Source organism: Myotis nattereri (assembly GCF_964212035.1).
Source record: "Myotis nattereri genome assembly, chromosome: 15".
Classification (NCBI taxonomy): Eukaryota; Metazoa; Chordata; class Mammalia; order Chiroptera; family Vespertilionidae; genus Myotis; species Myotis nattereri.
In genome coordinates, this window is record NC_138090.1 from 45,295,387 (window position 1) to 45,312,442 (window position 17,056).

A 17,056-nucleotide genomic window follows, 5' to 3' on the forward strand; every position below is an offset into this window, starting at 1 on the left:
GGCTATGTTTGCAACTTCAAGACATATAAGGGGTGGCCAAAACCGGTTTGGCTCAGTGGATAGAGCGTCGGCCTGCGGACTGAAGGGTCCTGGGTTCGATTCCGGTCAGGGGCATGTACCTGGGTTGCGGGCACATCCCCAGTAGGAGATGTGCAGGAGGCAGCTGATTGATGTTTCTCTCTCATCGATGTTTCTAGCTCTCTGTCTCTCTCCCTTCCTGTCTGTAAAAAATCAATAAAATATTTTTTTTTAATAAAAAGATATATAAGGGGTGAAGGCAAAAAGTTACAACAGACTATATTATCTGTCTTAGGGCCTTTCTTGGTTCTTGGCATCCTAGTTACCAAGATATTACTAGCGTTCCTACAGCTGAACTACTACTGAAGAACAAAACACTGGTCTGTGGAACAATAGGGGAGAACCGTGGGTTGCCAAACTATGAAAAGAAAAGTAGCCGGCTGCACGGGCGAGGTCTGGCTTGAAATAGCCGGTCAGCAAGGTGTGAATAAGCTTTTAAAGGCATCTTTCATTATTTAATTGTATTTTATTTCAAGTAATACTTAGTTGATATTTTGATTATTGAGACTATATGAAATTTGAAGAAATTTTGAATTATTTATATTCCCAGGATATGAATTTTAATATGCCCCCCCCCCCCGGTTTTTATGTTTATTTACCTACATTTTACAAAACAGGTGTCATGCCCAGCTGGTGTCACTTGGACCTATGAACCAAGAGGTCACATGTGCAGGCTCAATCCCCAGTAGGGGGCGTGCAGGAGGCAGCCGATCAATGACACTCTCATTGATGTTTCTATTTCTCCCTCTCCTTTCCTCCCTGAAATCAATAAAAATATACGTATTTTTAAAAGATGTCATATTCCCCCCCCCCTCTTTTTCTTTTTCACTTTGGAAATTTACTAGTATGGTAAAATGCTCTAAGAATAGGATAACATTCCATAGAACCATCACCAAGCTTTTACCCTCGTCAATATTTGCTAATCTCTTGTTGGAGCTAAACCTCCATCTCGCCCTCACCCCCGTCAAGTTTGCAGAAAAAACTTTTTTTCGAGGGAAAAAAAAGGAGAAGGTGACCACGCCCACCTAACAGTATAGAATTCAGACTGATTTTCCTAAAGAGAGTTGGGACTACCCAAATACTGCGCAAAAGAACAAAGGCAGCTCGGCGGAAAGGGCTGCCCGCAGGAGACTGGGAAGTGTAGTCCACAGGGTGAGCCCTCGCACTCCCGAGCAGCCGCCTTTAAAGCATGCATACACAATACAGTACGGCTCTCTATGTTTGGAAGCATTTCGGCTCCCGGAAAGCGGGGTCATGGAATTCGTTCTGGATCCGTAAACTGAAATACAATCCAGACTCTTGCTATAGCCGCCGGCACTTTAGCCCTTGGAAGGCGACGAAATGGCCTGGGAATTCTGGGAAGTGTAGTCTGGGAACAGTGTAGTCACTGTAGTTGGATAATTTCCGCTCCAGGAGGCTGAGGCTGAGTTCCTGCTCCCGTCGGGAATTCTGGGAAGCGTAGTCCAGGAGGTCTCTGCAGGCAGAGTCACTTCCGCCCCAGGTACTCGAGGCCGCGGCCTTCATTCCTCTCGGAAAGGTGAGCCGTCACCTCCCCGTGGGCCTCTCCCCGCGCCCACACTGCCCTTCCTTCGCGTTGCCGCGGGCCAGTGGCGAGCAGGCCGGCCGCCCGGAGGAAGAGAGCCCGCCTGCGGGGAAGGGCGGGCTGGTGGTCCCTTTGAATGAGCCTGCGGGACTGTGGGCGGTTCGCGCATCCCCGCTTCAGGCCCAGCCCGGTCGCTCGGCGCTGGGACGCAGGGCCTCCCGGGTTCGGTACTTTCCCAAAGTGGTTCTCAACCTTCTGGCCCTTTCAATACAGTTCCTCATGTGGTGACCCAACCATAACATTATTTTCGTTGCTACTTCATCACTGGCATGCTGCTACTGTGATGAATCGTCATGTCCATATCTGATAGGCAGGATGGTCTTAGGCGACCCCTGGGAAAGGGTCGTTCCACCGCCAAAGGGGTCGCGACCCACAGGTTGAGAACCGCTGCGCCAAACCGTTTCCCGGCCACCGACCGGCGCTGCCGCTTCCCAGCGAAATCATGTTCGGAGAGCATCGTCATGTCTCTGACTGCGTCTCCTCTTTCAGTCGGGGTGAGCGCGCCCACCTTATTATTAAGGGTATTCTGAGAGTTAAACGAGGGTGTGGAAGGGAAAGCCCGAAAGCCCGTCCTTTGGGACCGATGCGCCCGTGGTTGCCGGAGAAGCGCCGAGTCCCCTGGAAGCTCGTGTGAACCCGGGCGGGGCGGGGCGGCGCTCCGGGCCCCGCGCTGATCTCGGAAGGACGCGGGGCCGAGCCCGGATTTCTAACAGCGCTTTTCGCTTTAATCCTTGGAGGGCGGCACGCCTGGCTGTGGTCCGGGTGCCCCTGCCCCTGTGCCGGGAGCTGATGACGTGCCCGTTCCCCTCCGCCCCTTTGCGTCCAGCCTGACCCCCTCCAAAGGCTGCAGACGGGGAGCAGGAGCCTCAAGGCGGAGGACTGGGCGCGCTCCTTCCTCTTATCTCTCAGGGGAGCAGACTTCCCTTCACTTCTTTCGGTTCCAGGATGCCATGCTATTTGTTGAATAATGCGGGAAGGGATGGGGAGTACTTGGCACGAGTAATAACGATAATGTTTAAGCACTGAGTGCAAGATATTATTCTAGGAGTTATATATTTTTATTGATTTCAGAGAGGAAGGGAGAGGGAGAGAGAGAGACATCAATGATGAGAGAGAATCATCGATCAGCTGCCTGCCTCCCACACGCCCCCTCTGGGGATGGAGCCTGCAGCCCGGGCATGTGCCCTTGGCGGGAATCGAACCCGGGACCCTTCAGTCCGCAGGCCGACGCTCTATCCACTGAGCCAAACCGGCCAGGGCTATTCTAGGAGTTTTATGTGAATTAACATTTCAGCCTCACAAGAGCCCAGTGGGGGTCAGGGTGCTGCTGTTCTTCTGTGAAAGATGAGGAAATGGAGACCCTGGAGCATAAGGTGCTTGTCCTAAACCACACAGTGAGACGCTGGGCTGGGATTTGGATTGAGGCAGTTTCCATCCATTGTCTTAGCTCTGAGCGTGTTTAGTATCTGCTGGAGAAGGCATGTGTTGGATTTTTGTAGAGGGCCATGAAAGCTGTGCCCGTGCGCTTTGAGTGTTTGATGAGATTTTTTTTTGTTATCTGCAATTTAATTGTACTTCATTGGAAATACTATTTATAGTTCAAATTCTGATTGTAGAAATGATTGCACATTCTAAAGCAGTGGTTCTCAACCTTCCTAATGCCGCGACCCTTGAATACAGTTCCTCATGTTGTGGTGACCCCCAACCATAACATTATTTTCGTTGCTGCTTCATAACTGTAACCTTGCTACTGTTATGAACCGTAATGTAAATATCTGATATGCTATATGTGTTTTCCGATGGTCGCGACCCACAGGTTGAGAATCTAAAGAATTAAGAGAACAAAGTATAAAGAAAAAGACTTAATTATTCAGGACCACAGGATACAGAGTTAATAGTAATCCTTTAACGTTTTCCTGTTCCATAGATTTATTTTTGGATTTTTACCTAAGTTTTACAAAATAGGTATCATAGGTTTTAAGTTCCCTTTTAGTTTTTACTATGGGAATTTATAATCATAGCCAAATGTAATAATAGAATGATGAACCCCTGTGGGGCCATCACCCAAATTCAACCCTTGTTAACATGTCAGTCTTGCATCAACCCCTCCCCTCCACATTTTCATGTATTTTAAAGCAAATCCCCAGCGTTGAGTGAGTATGGTAGTGATTGATGTATTGCCATAATTGTTAAAAATGGATTATCATACCTTGTTTCTATCCAAGATCAAGAAAAAGGGTTTGCAGTTAGAGCAGGTACTCAAGGCAGCTGGCATGAGGGGTTTGCAGTTCAGTTTCTGAAGTTGGAATTAAGTGGCAAAGCAGAATAGAAATGACCCTTGGAGATGCTCCTTAATCTCCCATAATATTATGAGCTATGGGATTCACCAGCTATTTCAGAGAATTAAAAGGTTCATGAGCAATTATTTTGATGATTTAAAACCAATTTCCTCAGAACCACATTGGTAGAAATGAGAACAGCTAACAGTCACATTGTGTTTTATGAGTGAGGCAGTGTTTCCAAAGGTTGACAGATATTAATTTACTTCTCAGAAAAACCTGATCTTACCTTCATTCTACAGGTGAAAAAAAAGGGTGTTATTTTTAAAAAACAAGTACTGTATAGTAAAATTGACTCTTTTTTGTTTTATGTAAAAATTCTATTAATTTTAACAGTTGCAGATTTATATGCAGATTTATGTAGTTACCACCAGCATCGGATACATACAGTTCCATAACCCCTCAAAACTTCCCTCCTATTTTCCCTTTATAATCACCCCTCACCACCCTGTAACCAACCACCAGCAACCACTATAACACTAGAGTTTTGTCTTTTTGAGAATGTCTTGTAAATGGACTTATGTCAGACCGAACTTTTTTTTTTTTTTAAAGGAAACAACACCCAGTTTTTGTCAATCACATTCTTTAAAACTTTTTAAAAATATATTATTAATTTTTTTAGAGAGAAGGGAAGGGAGAGGGATAGAGAGATAGAAACATCGATCGGCTGCCTCCTGCACACCTCCCCTGGGGCTCTAACCCACCACCTGGACATGGGCCCTGACCAGGTAACCTCTTGGTTCATGGTTCGATACTCAGTCACTGAGTCACACCAGCTGGGCAGAACCTTTTTTTTTTTTTTAATGTTTTTTTTTTTTATTGATTTCAGAGGAAGGAGAGAGAAACATGGATTCACTGCCTCCTGCACGCCTCCTACTGGGGATCAAACCCACAACCTGGGCATGGGCCCTGATATGGAATTGAACTGGCGACCTTCTGATTCATGGGATGATGCTCAACCAACTGAGCCACACTGGCCAGGCCAAATAGAACCTTTTGAGGCTGCATTCTTTTTTTGTTTTTTGTCCTGGTGAGTTGTTTTATTTTTTAATTAAATCTTTATTGTTGAAAGTATTATATATGTCCTCTTTTTCCCCCCATTGACCCCTTCAAACTCATTCCTACCCCTGCCCCACCCTATTGTTTGTGTCCATGGGTGTATACAAGTTCTTTGGTTGATCTCTTCTCACCCACCCTCCCCTACCTCCCCTCTGAGGTTCAACAGTCTGTTCATGCTTCTATGACTCTGAGTCTATTTTTGATCATCAATTTATTTGGTTTATTAGATTCCACATATGAGTGAGATCATGTGATACTTGTCTTTCTCTGATTGGCTTATTTCTCTTAGCACAATACTCTCCAGGTCCCTCCATGCTGTCTCAAAGGATAAGAGATCCTTCTTTTTTACTCCTCCATAGTATTCCATGTGTAAATGCACCACAGCTTTTTTTCCCACTCATCTACTGATGGGCACTGGAGCTGTTTCCAGATCTTAGCTATTGTAAATTGTGCTGCTATGAACATAGGGGTGCATACATTCTCTCTGATTGGTGCTTCAGGTTTCTTAGGATATATTCCTAGAAGTGGGATAACTGGGTCAAATGGCAGTTCCATATTGAATTTTTTGCGGAAATGCCATTCTGTTTTCCATAATGGCTGCACCAGTCTGCATTCCCACCAGCAGTGCACTAGGGTTCCCTTTTCTCCACATTTGAGGCTACATTCTTTCAGTAGAATGTCTTTGAAATTCATCCAAGTTATATATATTAGTACTTCATTTATTTTTATTACTGGTTAATATAGTAATTACTAGAGGCCTGGTGCATGAAATTCGTGCACTGGGGGGGGGGGGGAGGTGTCCCTCAGCCCGGCCTGAGCCCTCTCGCAGTCCGGGAGCCCTTGGGGGATGTCTGACTGATGGGGAGTGGGCCTAAGCCAGCAGTCAGACATCCTTAGCGCTGCCATGGAGGCTCCCACCACCACCGCTGCACTCGTCAGCTGTAAGCCCAGCTTCTGGCTGAGCGGCGCTCCCCCTGTGGGAGCACAATGACCACAAGGGGAAGCTCCTGTGTTGAACTTCTGCCCCCTGATGGTCAAGTGCACGTCATAGAGACTGTTCGTTCCACCGTTCGGTCGATTTGCATATTAGCCTTTTATTATATAGGACTAGAGGCCCGGTGCACAAAAATTTGTGCACTCAGGGGGGTGGGGGGGTGCCTCAGCCCGGCCTGTGCCCTCTCACAGTCTGGGACCCTTCAGGGGATGACCACCTGCTGGCTTAGGCCTGCTCCCCAGGGGATTGGGCCTAAGATGGCAATCAGACATCCCTCTGGCAGCCCAGCAGCCCTCAGGGGATGCCCACTTGCCAGCAGGGAGCAGACCTAAGCTGCAGTTGGACATCCTTAGTGCTGCTGAGGAGGCAGGAGAGGCTCCCACTGCTGTACTGGCAGCCATCAGCCTGGCTTGTGGCTGAACAGAGCTCCTCCCATGTGAGAATGCCCTGACCACCAGAGGGCAGCTCCTGCATTGAGCGTCTGCCCCCTGGTGGTCAGTGTGTGTCATAGTGACCAGTCATTCCCAGTCCTTCTGCTGCTGGGTCAGTTTGCATATTACCCTTTTACTATATAGGATAGAGGCCTGGTGCACGGGTGGGGGCCGGCTGGTTTGCCCTGAAGGGTGTCCTGGATCAGGGTGGGGGTCCCGCTTGGGTGCCTGGCCAGCCTGGATGAGGGGATGATGGCTGTTTGCAGCTGGTCACACCCCCTTCAGGGTGGGGGTCCCGCTTGGGTGCCTGGCCAGCCTGGATGAGGGGATGATGGCTGTTTGCAGCTGGTCACACCCCCTTCAGGGTGGGGGTCCCCACTGGGGTGCCTGGCCAGTCTGGGTGAGGGGCTGAGGGCTGTTTTCAGGCTGGCGGGTGACTGAAGCTCCCAACCTCTCCTTTTTTTCTTTTTTTTTTATTCTGGGATTTACTTACCTTCTATGGCTATCACTGGAGCTGAGAGCCGGCTTTAGCTCTGAGGCTCGGCTTTACTTCTGAGGCTCGGCTCCAGCTCTGAGACCTGGGCTGCTGAAAGCAGGTCTCTGGGTTTGTTTGGGTTCTATAATTGTAACACTGTTGCGGTCCTGCTAGCTCCAGCTCTGACAGCTGAAAGCAGGTTTCTGGGGTTTATTTACCTTCTATAATTGCAACATTGTTTCTTAGACTGCAGCTCAGAGGCCAGCAGTGGCAGGTGGGGAACCTTGGCTTCCTCCATCACTGGAGAAAGCAAGCCTCCTGTTCGCTTCAGCTGCCTGGCTGCCGGCCACCATCTTGGTTGGCAGTTAATTTGCATATCTCCCTGATTAGCCAATGGGAAGGGTAGCGAAGTTATGGTTCATTACCATGTTTCTCTATTATTAGATAGGATTATTATATCGGATGGACATACAATAGTTTATCCATTCACCCATTGAAGACTATTTGCGTTGTATCCACTTTTTGGCAGTTATGAATAGGCTGCTGTAAACATATTTGTATAAGGTTTTGTGCTTATTTTCCCAAAATACACAATTAGGAATGGGATTGCTGGGTAATATGGAAAGTGTATGTTTAACTTTATAAGAACCAGCCAAACCATGTAATGACTTTTGAGAGTTCCAGTTGCTCCACATCCTTGTCAGCAATTATTGTCTTTTTTAATTTTAGACATTCTAATAGGTGTGTATTGGTATTTCATTATAATGTCCATTTCCCTAGTGATTAGTGATGTCCATTAGATATATTTTCTCTTCAGCTTTTTTGCCAATATTCCTAGCTGTAAAAACTGTCCCAATCTCTCGGGTTGTTGTGAGGATTAAATGAGGCAATTCCTCTAAAGCACAGGATTTGGCTCTTGACTTCTCACCACCTTTCTGCTTCCTCATTTGCCCCAGGTGCCTCTGACCCACATTCTGTTGGCGTGCTCTGATTAGCTCTTAGTAGCTAGTACAGTTCTGTCATCCTCCAGGGCTAAGACCAAGCCACATTTTCTCCATTGAGCCCATTCCAGCCCCCTCCCTTATCCAGTCTGGGTTTGAGGGCCCTTCCATGTTCTCCTAAGGACCCTACTTAAACTCTCCTCTGTCATCTCTCAGTGTGTGGGATAATTGCTAATTATCTAATTGTTCTCTCACCCTAGGCTCTGAGCAAATAAAGATCTGGGATTTATAGCCCTTTTAGAAGGTGATCCGTAAATGTTGGGTAAGTGAAAGAAAACAACTCTCTCATTGCTAATTATGTGGCCAAGTTAATACTTAGTAGTTGTGCATACATTTTGTGGCTCCTATAGGAGGGCCTTGTGGGCAGGGACTGGGAGGGGGTGGGTACTCTACTAGAGAAGTAGAAAGCCTCCTACAGTGGGGCTAAAAGGCTCTGCCTTGCCCGGCCAGTGTGGCTCAATAGTTGAGTGACGACCTACGAACCAGGAGGTCACGGTTCGATTCCCAGTCAGGACACATGCCCGAGTTGCGGGTTTGATCCCCAGTGTGGGGCATGCAGGATTCTCTGTCATCATTGATGTTTCTCTCTCTCCCTCTCCCTCTTCTCTGAAATCAATAAAAAATAAAAATAATAAAAATAAATAAAAGGCTCTGCCTTATTCGTAGCCCATTTTTTTAGTTCTCTGTTTTTCACAGATGATCTTATCATTGCCTGGGAACAGTAAATAAGGTAAACAATAGTAAATATCTGTTGAGAACAGTGAATTATTTTGAGGAAGAACCCAAGAAATTTAACTCCTGGTTTCCAAGTCCTTCCATGAGTTGTGCGCTGAGCCAGCACTTTTCAGAGATGAGAAATATAGTAGCATCATGGGCTTTTTAAATCTTTCATGATATCCTTGTGGGAAGAGGGTGTGCTATTTGAGCCTCCTCCCACTTTAGGAAGTATATTCACCCGCCATTAAACCTTTCAAAGGATGGTCTTAGTGTTTAAACATATGTTATTACTCAGGCCACAAACCAAATTATTAAGTAAGAAGCTGTAATCACTGCCACCTAGATGTCTTACAAGAACAATTGCAAGGACAGTTTTATGATGTAGAGTAGTATCTGCTTTTCTGCAGCTACAAGATAACAGGAAACGTTGGCATGTTTTCCACTCTTCATGCATATATTCCTAACAACAATCATAATGTTGGTGCTACTGTCCTAATGTTGTGGATCACAGACATGAAGCATAGAGAGGCTTATTAATTTAGCCATGTATTTAAATATCTATAACAGTGTCAATATATAGTATATGTACAGCCAATATGTAACAATGTCAGATCTTAAAAGGAACTGTCAACAGAGTCCACTTTTTTTGTTGTTGTTAACCCTCACTGGAGGATGTTTTTCCCATTAATTTTAGAGAGAGCGAAAGGAAGAGGGCTGGGGGGGGGGGGGGGAGAGAGAAACATCCACGTGAGAGAGCCACATCAAGTGGCTGTCTCCTGCACGTGCCCCAACCGGGGAGGGGAACCCGCAACCCAGTTACTTGCCCTTGATCAGAATCGAACCCGAGACCCTTAAGTTCTTGGGCTGACACTCTAACCATTGGGAAATGCTGGCTTAGGGCAATAGAGTCCACTTTTAATTTTTTTATTAATATATTTTTATTGACTTCAGAGAGAGGGAGAGAGAGAGAGACTGAGAGAGAGAGAGAGAGAGAGAGAGAGAGAGAGAGAGAGAGAGAGAAACATCGACATCAATGATGAGAGAGAATCATTGATCGGCTGCCTCCTGCACGCCCGCCACTGGGGATCAAGCTCACAACCTGGGCAGGTGCCCTGACCGGAATAGAATCGTGACTTCCTGGTCTGCAGGTTGACACTTTACCACTGAGCCACACCGGCCAGGCCAGAGTCCACTTTTAACCAGTACATTCCTCCACTTCTCCTTTCCCACATTTCTCAGGATCAGAAAGAATACCTCAGGAGCCACAAGTTGTGTGAGGAGTTCTGGATACGGCGTGGAGGCTGTCTCATGCACTCAGGCGTCCTTCCGAATAGCCTAATGGTAGCTGGAATCCAGCACACACACTGCCTGCTAAGGTGTATGTGGCAGCGTCTGCCTGGGGGAAGAGTTTCCCTAGGAAAAGAAGGAGAAAATGACCAAGTTCCAGGTGAGTGGCATTTTTATTTGTCACTTAACATGTTATTTCATTTCTCAGTATGTGTATACCTTTTTTCTCTTCCTCAACCAGTATAAAGAATGACACTAGACACTTAATACCATTTGTAAGGCATACTTTTTCTTTCATTTGAAATTTTTTTCTTTTAGTTTTTTTAAATCATTTTATTTCACAAATAATAGCATAAAAGAGGCTAGAAATTTTTTTTAAAAAAGAAAAGAAAAACCAACAAGCTATTACCCTGCTTACAAATCATCTTTTTCTCCCTCCCCACCCCCCATGGTCATTTTTTATGTGCATTCATAACTACTTGAAATAATAGATACAATTTTGAATTGGTTTTTATTTTCAGTTAAAATTATAGCATGTAGTTTTTGTTATCTAGTATTACTTCAATGAATGTTCTACCCCCTGCTCTTTAACTATTTCCCATTCACAAATTTTTAAGTTCTCGAGGATTCTTGCAGTTTTGCACAGCAGTATCAGTTTTCTACATATAATGTTCGCTAAAAAAATAATTCTGAGTTCTGAGAGAATTCTAATATAATTTGTCCTTAGTTCCAGGGACTTAAAACTAAAAAGCATGTGGGTTTTTTTTTTTTGTCCCTGAGGTAGTTTGTAAAAAGAATACTTAAAAATGGTTTTGTCTCACAGGATCATACTGAATGAAGCTGAACTCAGAAAAAAATAGTGTTAGATGTTTTCATACAAAAAGAGCTAGCTAGATCCTTTCCGCCCAGGACCTGAGGCTCTATGTGTATGTCTGCTTGCATGCCTTAAGGTGTTTCATCATTCATATGCTAGTTTATTTATTTGAGTAATATAGGTACTTAATTTAAAAACTTTAGTCATGCTATAGGATGTAGGTACTTCCCACCTACACTTTACTCACTGCTTTGACGGGGACTTGGAGTCGTCTGTACTATTATCATGAACACAGAAGTGCATGTATGTTCAGGTCCTCCTCAGGTTCTTACGGAACACAAGCACCCGGCCACTCCAAAGCCGTTCTCCTGTGGATCAAGAACATCAGACATACTAACTGGTGAAAAGAGAAGCAGAAACTTTTAAAACCATCCACAGTTCTCATTCAGAGACCAAGACCTGAATTTGTGATGTTTGGAACTCCAGCCAGAAATGCAGAATTGAACAGGTCTCTGTTGAAAAAATTTAACTTTCCTTCCCTGGCCAGGTGGCTCATTTATTTGGAGCGTCGTCCTACACACCGAAAAGTTGCGGGTTTGATTCCTGGTCAGGGCACATACCTAGGTTGTGGGTTCAATCCCCTGTCAGGGCACATAGGAAGGCAACCGATTGCTGTTTCTCATATCGATGTTTCTTTCTCCCTGTCTCTCCGTTCCACTCTCCAAAAATCAATAAAAACACCCTTGAGTGAAAATTAAAGAAAACAAATCTTTAACTTTCCCTATAGCAAAAAGTTACAAGACAAATAGCAAAGTAAAGTGAAAAATATTTATAGCAAACATGGACAAAAAGGCCTTAATGTCCCCCAAATTAGCATTATTACAAAACAAGAACTAGAGATGACCAGCAAATAAATGAAAAGACAATGATCTTCATTACTAATAAATTTTGTGAAAATGTCATGAAATGACTGCTTTTTACTTCCCAAATTTACTTCTGATATTATCAAAGATTTTTTTTTTTTTAAGTATTCGTTTCCAGTGTTGGCCAGGATATAGAGGTTTAGGAATTTACACTTTTCTGGAAGAAGAATAAGTTGGAAAACCCCTTTTTTTTTTTTTTTTTTTCAGAGAAGGGAGAGGAAGAGAGAGATAGAGACATCAACGATGAGAAAAAAATCATTGATCGGCTGCCTCCCACATGATCCCCAGTGGGGATCGAGCCCACAACACGGGCATGTGCCCCTGACCGCAATCAAACCCAGGACCCTTCAGTCCGCAGGCCGAAACTCCATCCACTGAGCGAAACCAGCAGGGCTGGAAAAACCTTTTAAAGGAAAAACCTGCTGTTAAGATTTTAAAACGTTAAAGATGACTCTTCAAAATTACCAATTTCTACTTTTTGGAACTTATTTTAAGGAGATAACAGATTTCCAGGGACTGAGTTCTCTGTGAAAGGGTGTTTTTTTTTTTTTTCAAATTGTCTATAATAGATAATCTAACACTAAGTAAGCATGCATTATTTGTGTATATATATCAATATTCTAGATCATCAATTCCTTGAATGACTATGCAGCCCTGAAATGGGATGACAGATGATGATAACAATAATCACAATAATAGCTAATACTTATTGGGTATTTACTATGTGCCAAACACTGTTCCTAAGTACTCTGCCTATAGTCACTCATTTTATTAACAGTGCCCCGAGGTGTAGGCATGAGAAGCGCATGAGGAACTTGTCTGAGGTCATACAGCCAGCATCACATTCCAGTGTGAACACAGGCAGAGCTGGGCCCGAGCCACACACCATGAACGCTGCGCACTCCAGATGGCTACAGAGTTTGGTCTACGTACTTAAACCATCAGGGTGACTGGTGCCCTGTAAGTTAAATAAGTAGAGTGTTTGTATAAAAGGGAAAACAGACTCATCACACAGGGGAGAACTAAATCTTTTCTGGAGCATTATTGATAAAACTAGAGGCCCAGTGTATGAAATTTGTGCATGGGGCGGGTGTCCCTCAGCCCGGCCTGTACCCTCTCCAATCCGGGACCCCTTGGGGGATATCCGACTGCTGGTTTAGGCCCAATCCCGCAGGGATCCCTGTGGGATTGGACCTAAACTGGCAGATAGACATCCCTCTCACAAACCAGGACAGCTAGCTCCTAACTGCTCACCTGCCTGCCTGCTCTAACCACTCTGCATGCCAGCCTGATCCCCCCTGTTCTCTCCTGCTGGCCCGATGGCCCCTAACTGCCTCTGCCTCGGCCCCACCACCGTGGCTTTGTCTGGACGTCTGTAAGAACATCTGGTCTAATTAGCATATTACCCTTTTATTAGTATAGATTTTAAATTTTAAATATTAGCAACTCACTAAACTGATCTCATGATAAACCAATGGGGCAGGACCACAATGTGCTCATTTATAGTTCAAAGGACAGAAACATCTTGCCTTTGTCACACAGGGATTATTAGGACTTTTAGCTGTAATAATGTCAATTATTAGGTGACATTATTGATAAAATTTCAAATATTAGCTCATGGCCCTAGCTGGTTTGGCTCAGTGGATAGAGTGTTGGCCTGCAGACTGAAGGGTCCCGGGTTAGATTCCGGTCAAGGGCACGGGCCTTGGTTGCAGGCTCCCGGCCCTGGTTGGGGATATGGAGGAGGCAACCAGTTGATGTGTCTCTCTCACATTGATGTTTCTCTGTCTCTCCCCCTCCCTTTCACTCTAAAAATCAATGGAAAATGTATTCTCAGGTGAGGATTAAAAAAATAATTAAAAATAAATGACTAAATAAAATATTAGCTCGTGATACAGCAGAGTTCAAGGACTTCCCTCTAGGTGTCCTACCAAAAGTTAGCAATTTTAAGTATTAGGATTTCTTTTCTTGCAGCCCTTTTGATGGATGGAATTAGCCGTGTGGAAGGCAAATAGGAAGCAGCTCCTTAAATGTGACTCAGGTGCCTCAGAAGCCAGAACACTTTCCCATACTTAGACTTTCTCATTGCTGCTCTTCTTCCATAAACATAGTCTGTGTGTGTTTGGGTCGTAGGAGCCAGTGACGTTCAAGGATGTGGCTGTGGTCTTCACGGAGGAGGAGCTGGGGCTGCTGGACCCGTCCCAGAGGAAACTGTACCGAGACGTGACTCTGGAGAACTTCCGGAACCTGGTCTCAGTGGGTGAGGACGGGTGCCCTCTGTAAAGTCACTGTCAGCCTCTTGAGCAGGGGTCCTCAAACTATGGCCCGCGGGCCACATGCGGCCCGCCGAAAACATTTATCCGGCCCGCCGAAAACATTTATCCGGCCCACCGGGTGTTTTTGCTGCCGCTGCCTGTCCTGCTTAGCAGCCGTCCCGGGCCTGCAGTGCGCATGTGTGGAATGTCTGAGGGACAGTGAACTGGCCCCTGTTTAAAAAGTTTGAGGACCTCTGCTCTTGAGTGTCTTTATGTGCTCAGCTGTTAAAAGCTCTGGGACTCCCGCAGGCATTCTCTGAGCCTGGGCATCTAGGAGTCTTAACAATCCCTGTGTGACAAAGGCAAGATGTGTCTGTCCTTTGAATACATCACAGTGAGCACATATGGTCCTGCCCCATTGGTTTGTCATGAGATCAGCTTAGTGAGTTGCTCCAGCTTCTTTGTTTCTCAGGATGTCAGTAACTGTTTATTAACTGGACTTTTCAGAGGTATTTTGTTTCTCGCTTTAACAGTGTATTTGTAAGTAACTTTAAAGTTACAGAACATTTACAAAAGTAATGTATGGAAGAAGAACACCCATTTAGCTTTTACTCAGATCCCCTTGAAATAACATTTTACACCCTTGCTTTATCATTTATGCTCAGATTCTTTCTCTTTTATAGTTTCCTAGAGGCCTGGTGCACGAAATTTGTGCATGGGGGTGGGGGTGTCCCTCAGCCCAACCTGAACCCTCTCCAATCTGGGATCCCTTTCACAATCCAAGACTGCTGGCTCCCAACTGTTCTCCTGCCTGCCTGACTAATTGCCCCTAACCGCTTCTGCCTGCCAGCCTGATCACCCCCTATCCACTCCCCTGCAGTCCTGATCACCCACAACTGCCATCCTCTGCCGGCCATCTTGTGTGTTGGAGTGATGGTCAATTTGCATATCACCTCTTTATTATATAGGATGTATATACATGTAAATGTATGTATATTCATAACATTTTTTTTCCTGAGCCATTTGTGGGTAACTTACAGACTCCATCTCCCTTTATCTCCAAATACTTCTGTGTATATGCAGAGCAAGTCAGGGGTCTCCAGGAATACCCCGAGGCTTGGTAATGAGCTGGAAAGCCTCTCAGAACTCACCGAAAGCTGTTATACTCATGGTTACAGTTCATTCCGTGGAAATGAATAGTTAACCAAGGGAGGAGATGCATGGGCAGAGTCCAGGGGTGTCTCCGGCACAGGCTTCCAGTTGTCTTCTCCTAGGGGAGTCGTGGGCAGCACTGACTTCCCAGCAAAGTGTTCGCCAGTACACGTGGTGTATTACATCCAGGCTGTGGCGCCCAGAGTTTTCTGAGGGCTTGGTCAAGTAGATGTGGTTGGACACCTGTGTGGCTAACCTTAGTTTCCAGCCCCTCTGGAAATCAAGCTGATAGCATGCGGCCCAAACCCCCACCATAAGTCACATTGTTAGGCTATCTGGTCTGTCCCACATCCTCTGGGTAAGAAAGACACTCTCATTGAGTAGGACATTCCGAGGGCTTCGAGACCACCTCCCGAAAGCTGAGGGCAAAGACCATACTTCGCTTTGGGCAAGGTTAATTCTTCGCTGAACAGTATATTTTGTAGAAGTAAGAATATTTTCCTACATATCCCCATTGCAGATATAATACCTTTATCCGTTCTATCATTTATGCTCTAATTTTATGAACAGAGCCCATTCTCATAGCATTTTTTTCTCCCTCCCACCAAAGATCTAGTCTAGGATCTAGTGAAGCTGTCATGTCTCTTTGACCTCCTTTAATTAAGAACCTTTCCACAGCATTTCTTTATTTTTTATGGCAGTGACGTTTTTGAAGAATCTTGTTACCTGTCCCCCAATTCTGATAGAACTTTCCTCGTCTCCTCCTAATGAGATCCAGGTGATCCTTTCTGGCCGGCACTCTGCACTGGGAGCGGTGTGTCCTTTTGAGGCATCACATCTAGAGGCGCACCACCTGTCCCTTGTGGGCGAGTTTAATTTTGATCACCGTCAAGGCACTGTCCAATTTCTCCACTGTAAAACTACTGCTGCTTTCCTCTTGCTGTCATAGGCAACACTTTTTAAGACCAGACTAATATTTAGTATCCAATGATGATTCTTGCCTTATTCAGTCTTTACCACGATAGTTACAAAATGATGATGTTCTGACTTAGTACTTCCCTCATACTTAGCAGTCAGCACTTGACGTTCTACAATAAGCAAATTCATTTATTTGTTATTTATAGGGGTTTGTGAAATATTTTTTTTAATATGACTTATAATTTACTGCTATAATTGTTTTGGTGCTAAAATTGTCCCATATCTGGCCAACCTTTTAAGTTGACTCTTGTGCCCTTGTAATATGCCCCATTTTATTTTAACACTTCCTTATGTTATGCTCATCTTTTCCTTTGCCCCAGCTCTGGAATCAACCATTTATTTTATTAGAGAACGGTATTTAACCTCACGGTCTGGGATGTTAAGAATTGTCATTGTCATTTTGTTTCTTGGTCTCAGGAGATTGAGCCAGGAGGTAGGGGTGTGTGTATGTGCTTGCACATGCATGTTCATATACATAACATACAAACTACATGTGAATATGTACATATGAGTAGATGTTCAGTTTTATTTAAAATAAGAGAGACATTGATTAAAATGTACTTGAAATACCATTTCTGACCCATGAGATTGGCAAAAAATTTAAAACATTTTTTGGGCAAAGTTGTGGGAAATAAAACAACTATCATACATTGAAAGTAGAAATACAAAATGATACAGACACAAAGGAGGGGAATTTGACAGTTTATAACAAAACTGTGTTAACCTGCCCTGGCCGGTGTTAGGGGTTAGAACCCGTGCTCAGAGAGGTTGCAGGTTCCATTTCCTGTCAAGGGCACATGCCTGGGTTGCAGTTTCACTTTTCAGCCCAATGAATGCGGGAGACAACCAATCGATGTGCCTCTCTTACATTGGTGTTTCTCTCTTTCTCTCTCTCTTTATCTCTCGTTCTTTCTCTCTCCCCCTTCCTCCCTCCCTGCCACTCTAAAATA

At 44.9% G+C, this 17,056-nt stretch overlaps 1 protein-coding gene across 2 annotated transcripts in view; it reads left to right on the plus strand.

Moving 5' to 3' along the window:
• The first annotated feature begins 1,554 nt into the window (after positions 1 to 1,554).
• Positions 1,555 to 17,056, plus strand: part of ZNF235 (zinc finger protein 235) — a 73,789-nt gene continuing 58,287 nt past the window's right edge. The window contains exons 1-4 of one of the 2 annotated variants that reach the window (XR_013996913.1): positions 1,555 to 1,615; positions 8,181 to 8,242; positions 9,937 to 10,144; positions 13,855 to 13,981. Coding sequence is in view for 1 of the 2 variants with exons in the window: in XM_081108164.1 (XP_080964290.1) it covers positions 10,130 to 10,144; positions 13,855 to 13,981 (142 nt within the window). In the remaining variant the exon portion in view is untranslated. Of the gene's footprint in view, positions 1,616 to 4,847; positions 5,051 to 8,180; positions 8,243 to 9,936; positions 10,145 to 13,854; positions 13,982 to 17,056 lie in introns of those variants that run through there. The other variant, XM_081108164.1, reaches the window with a different exon arrangement.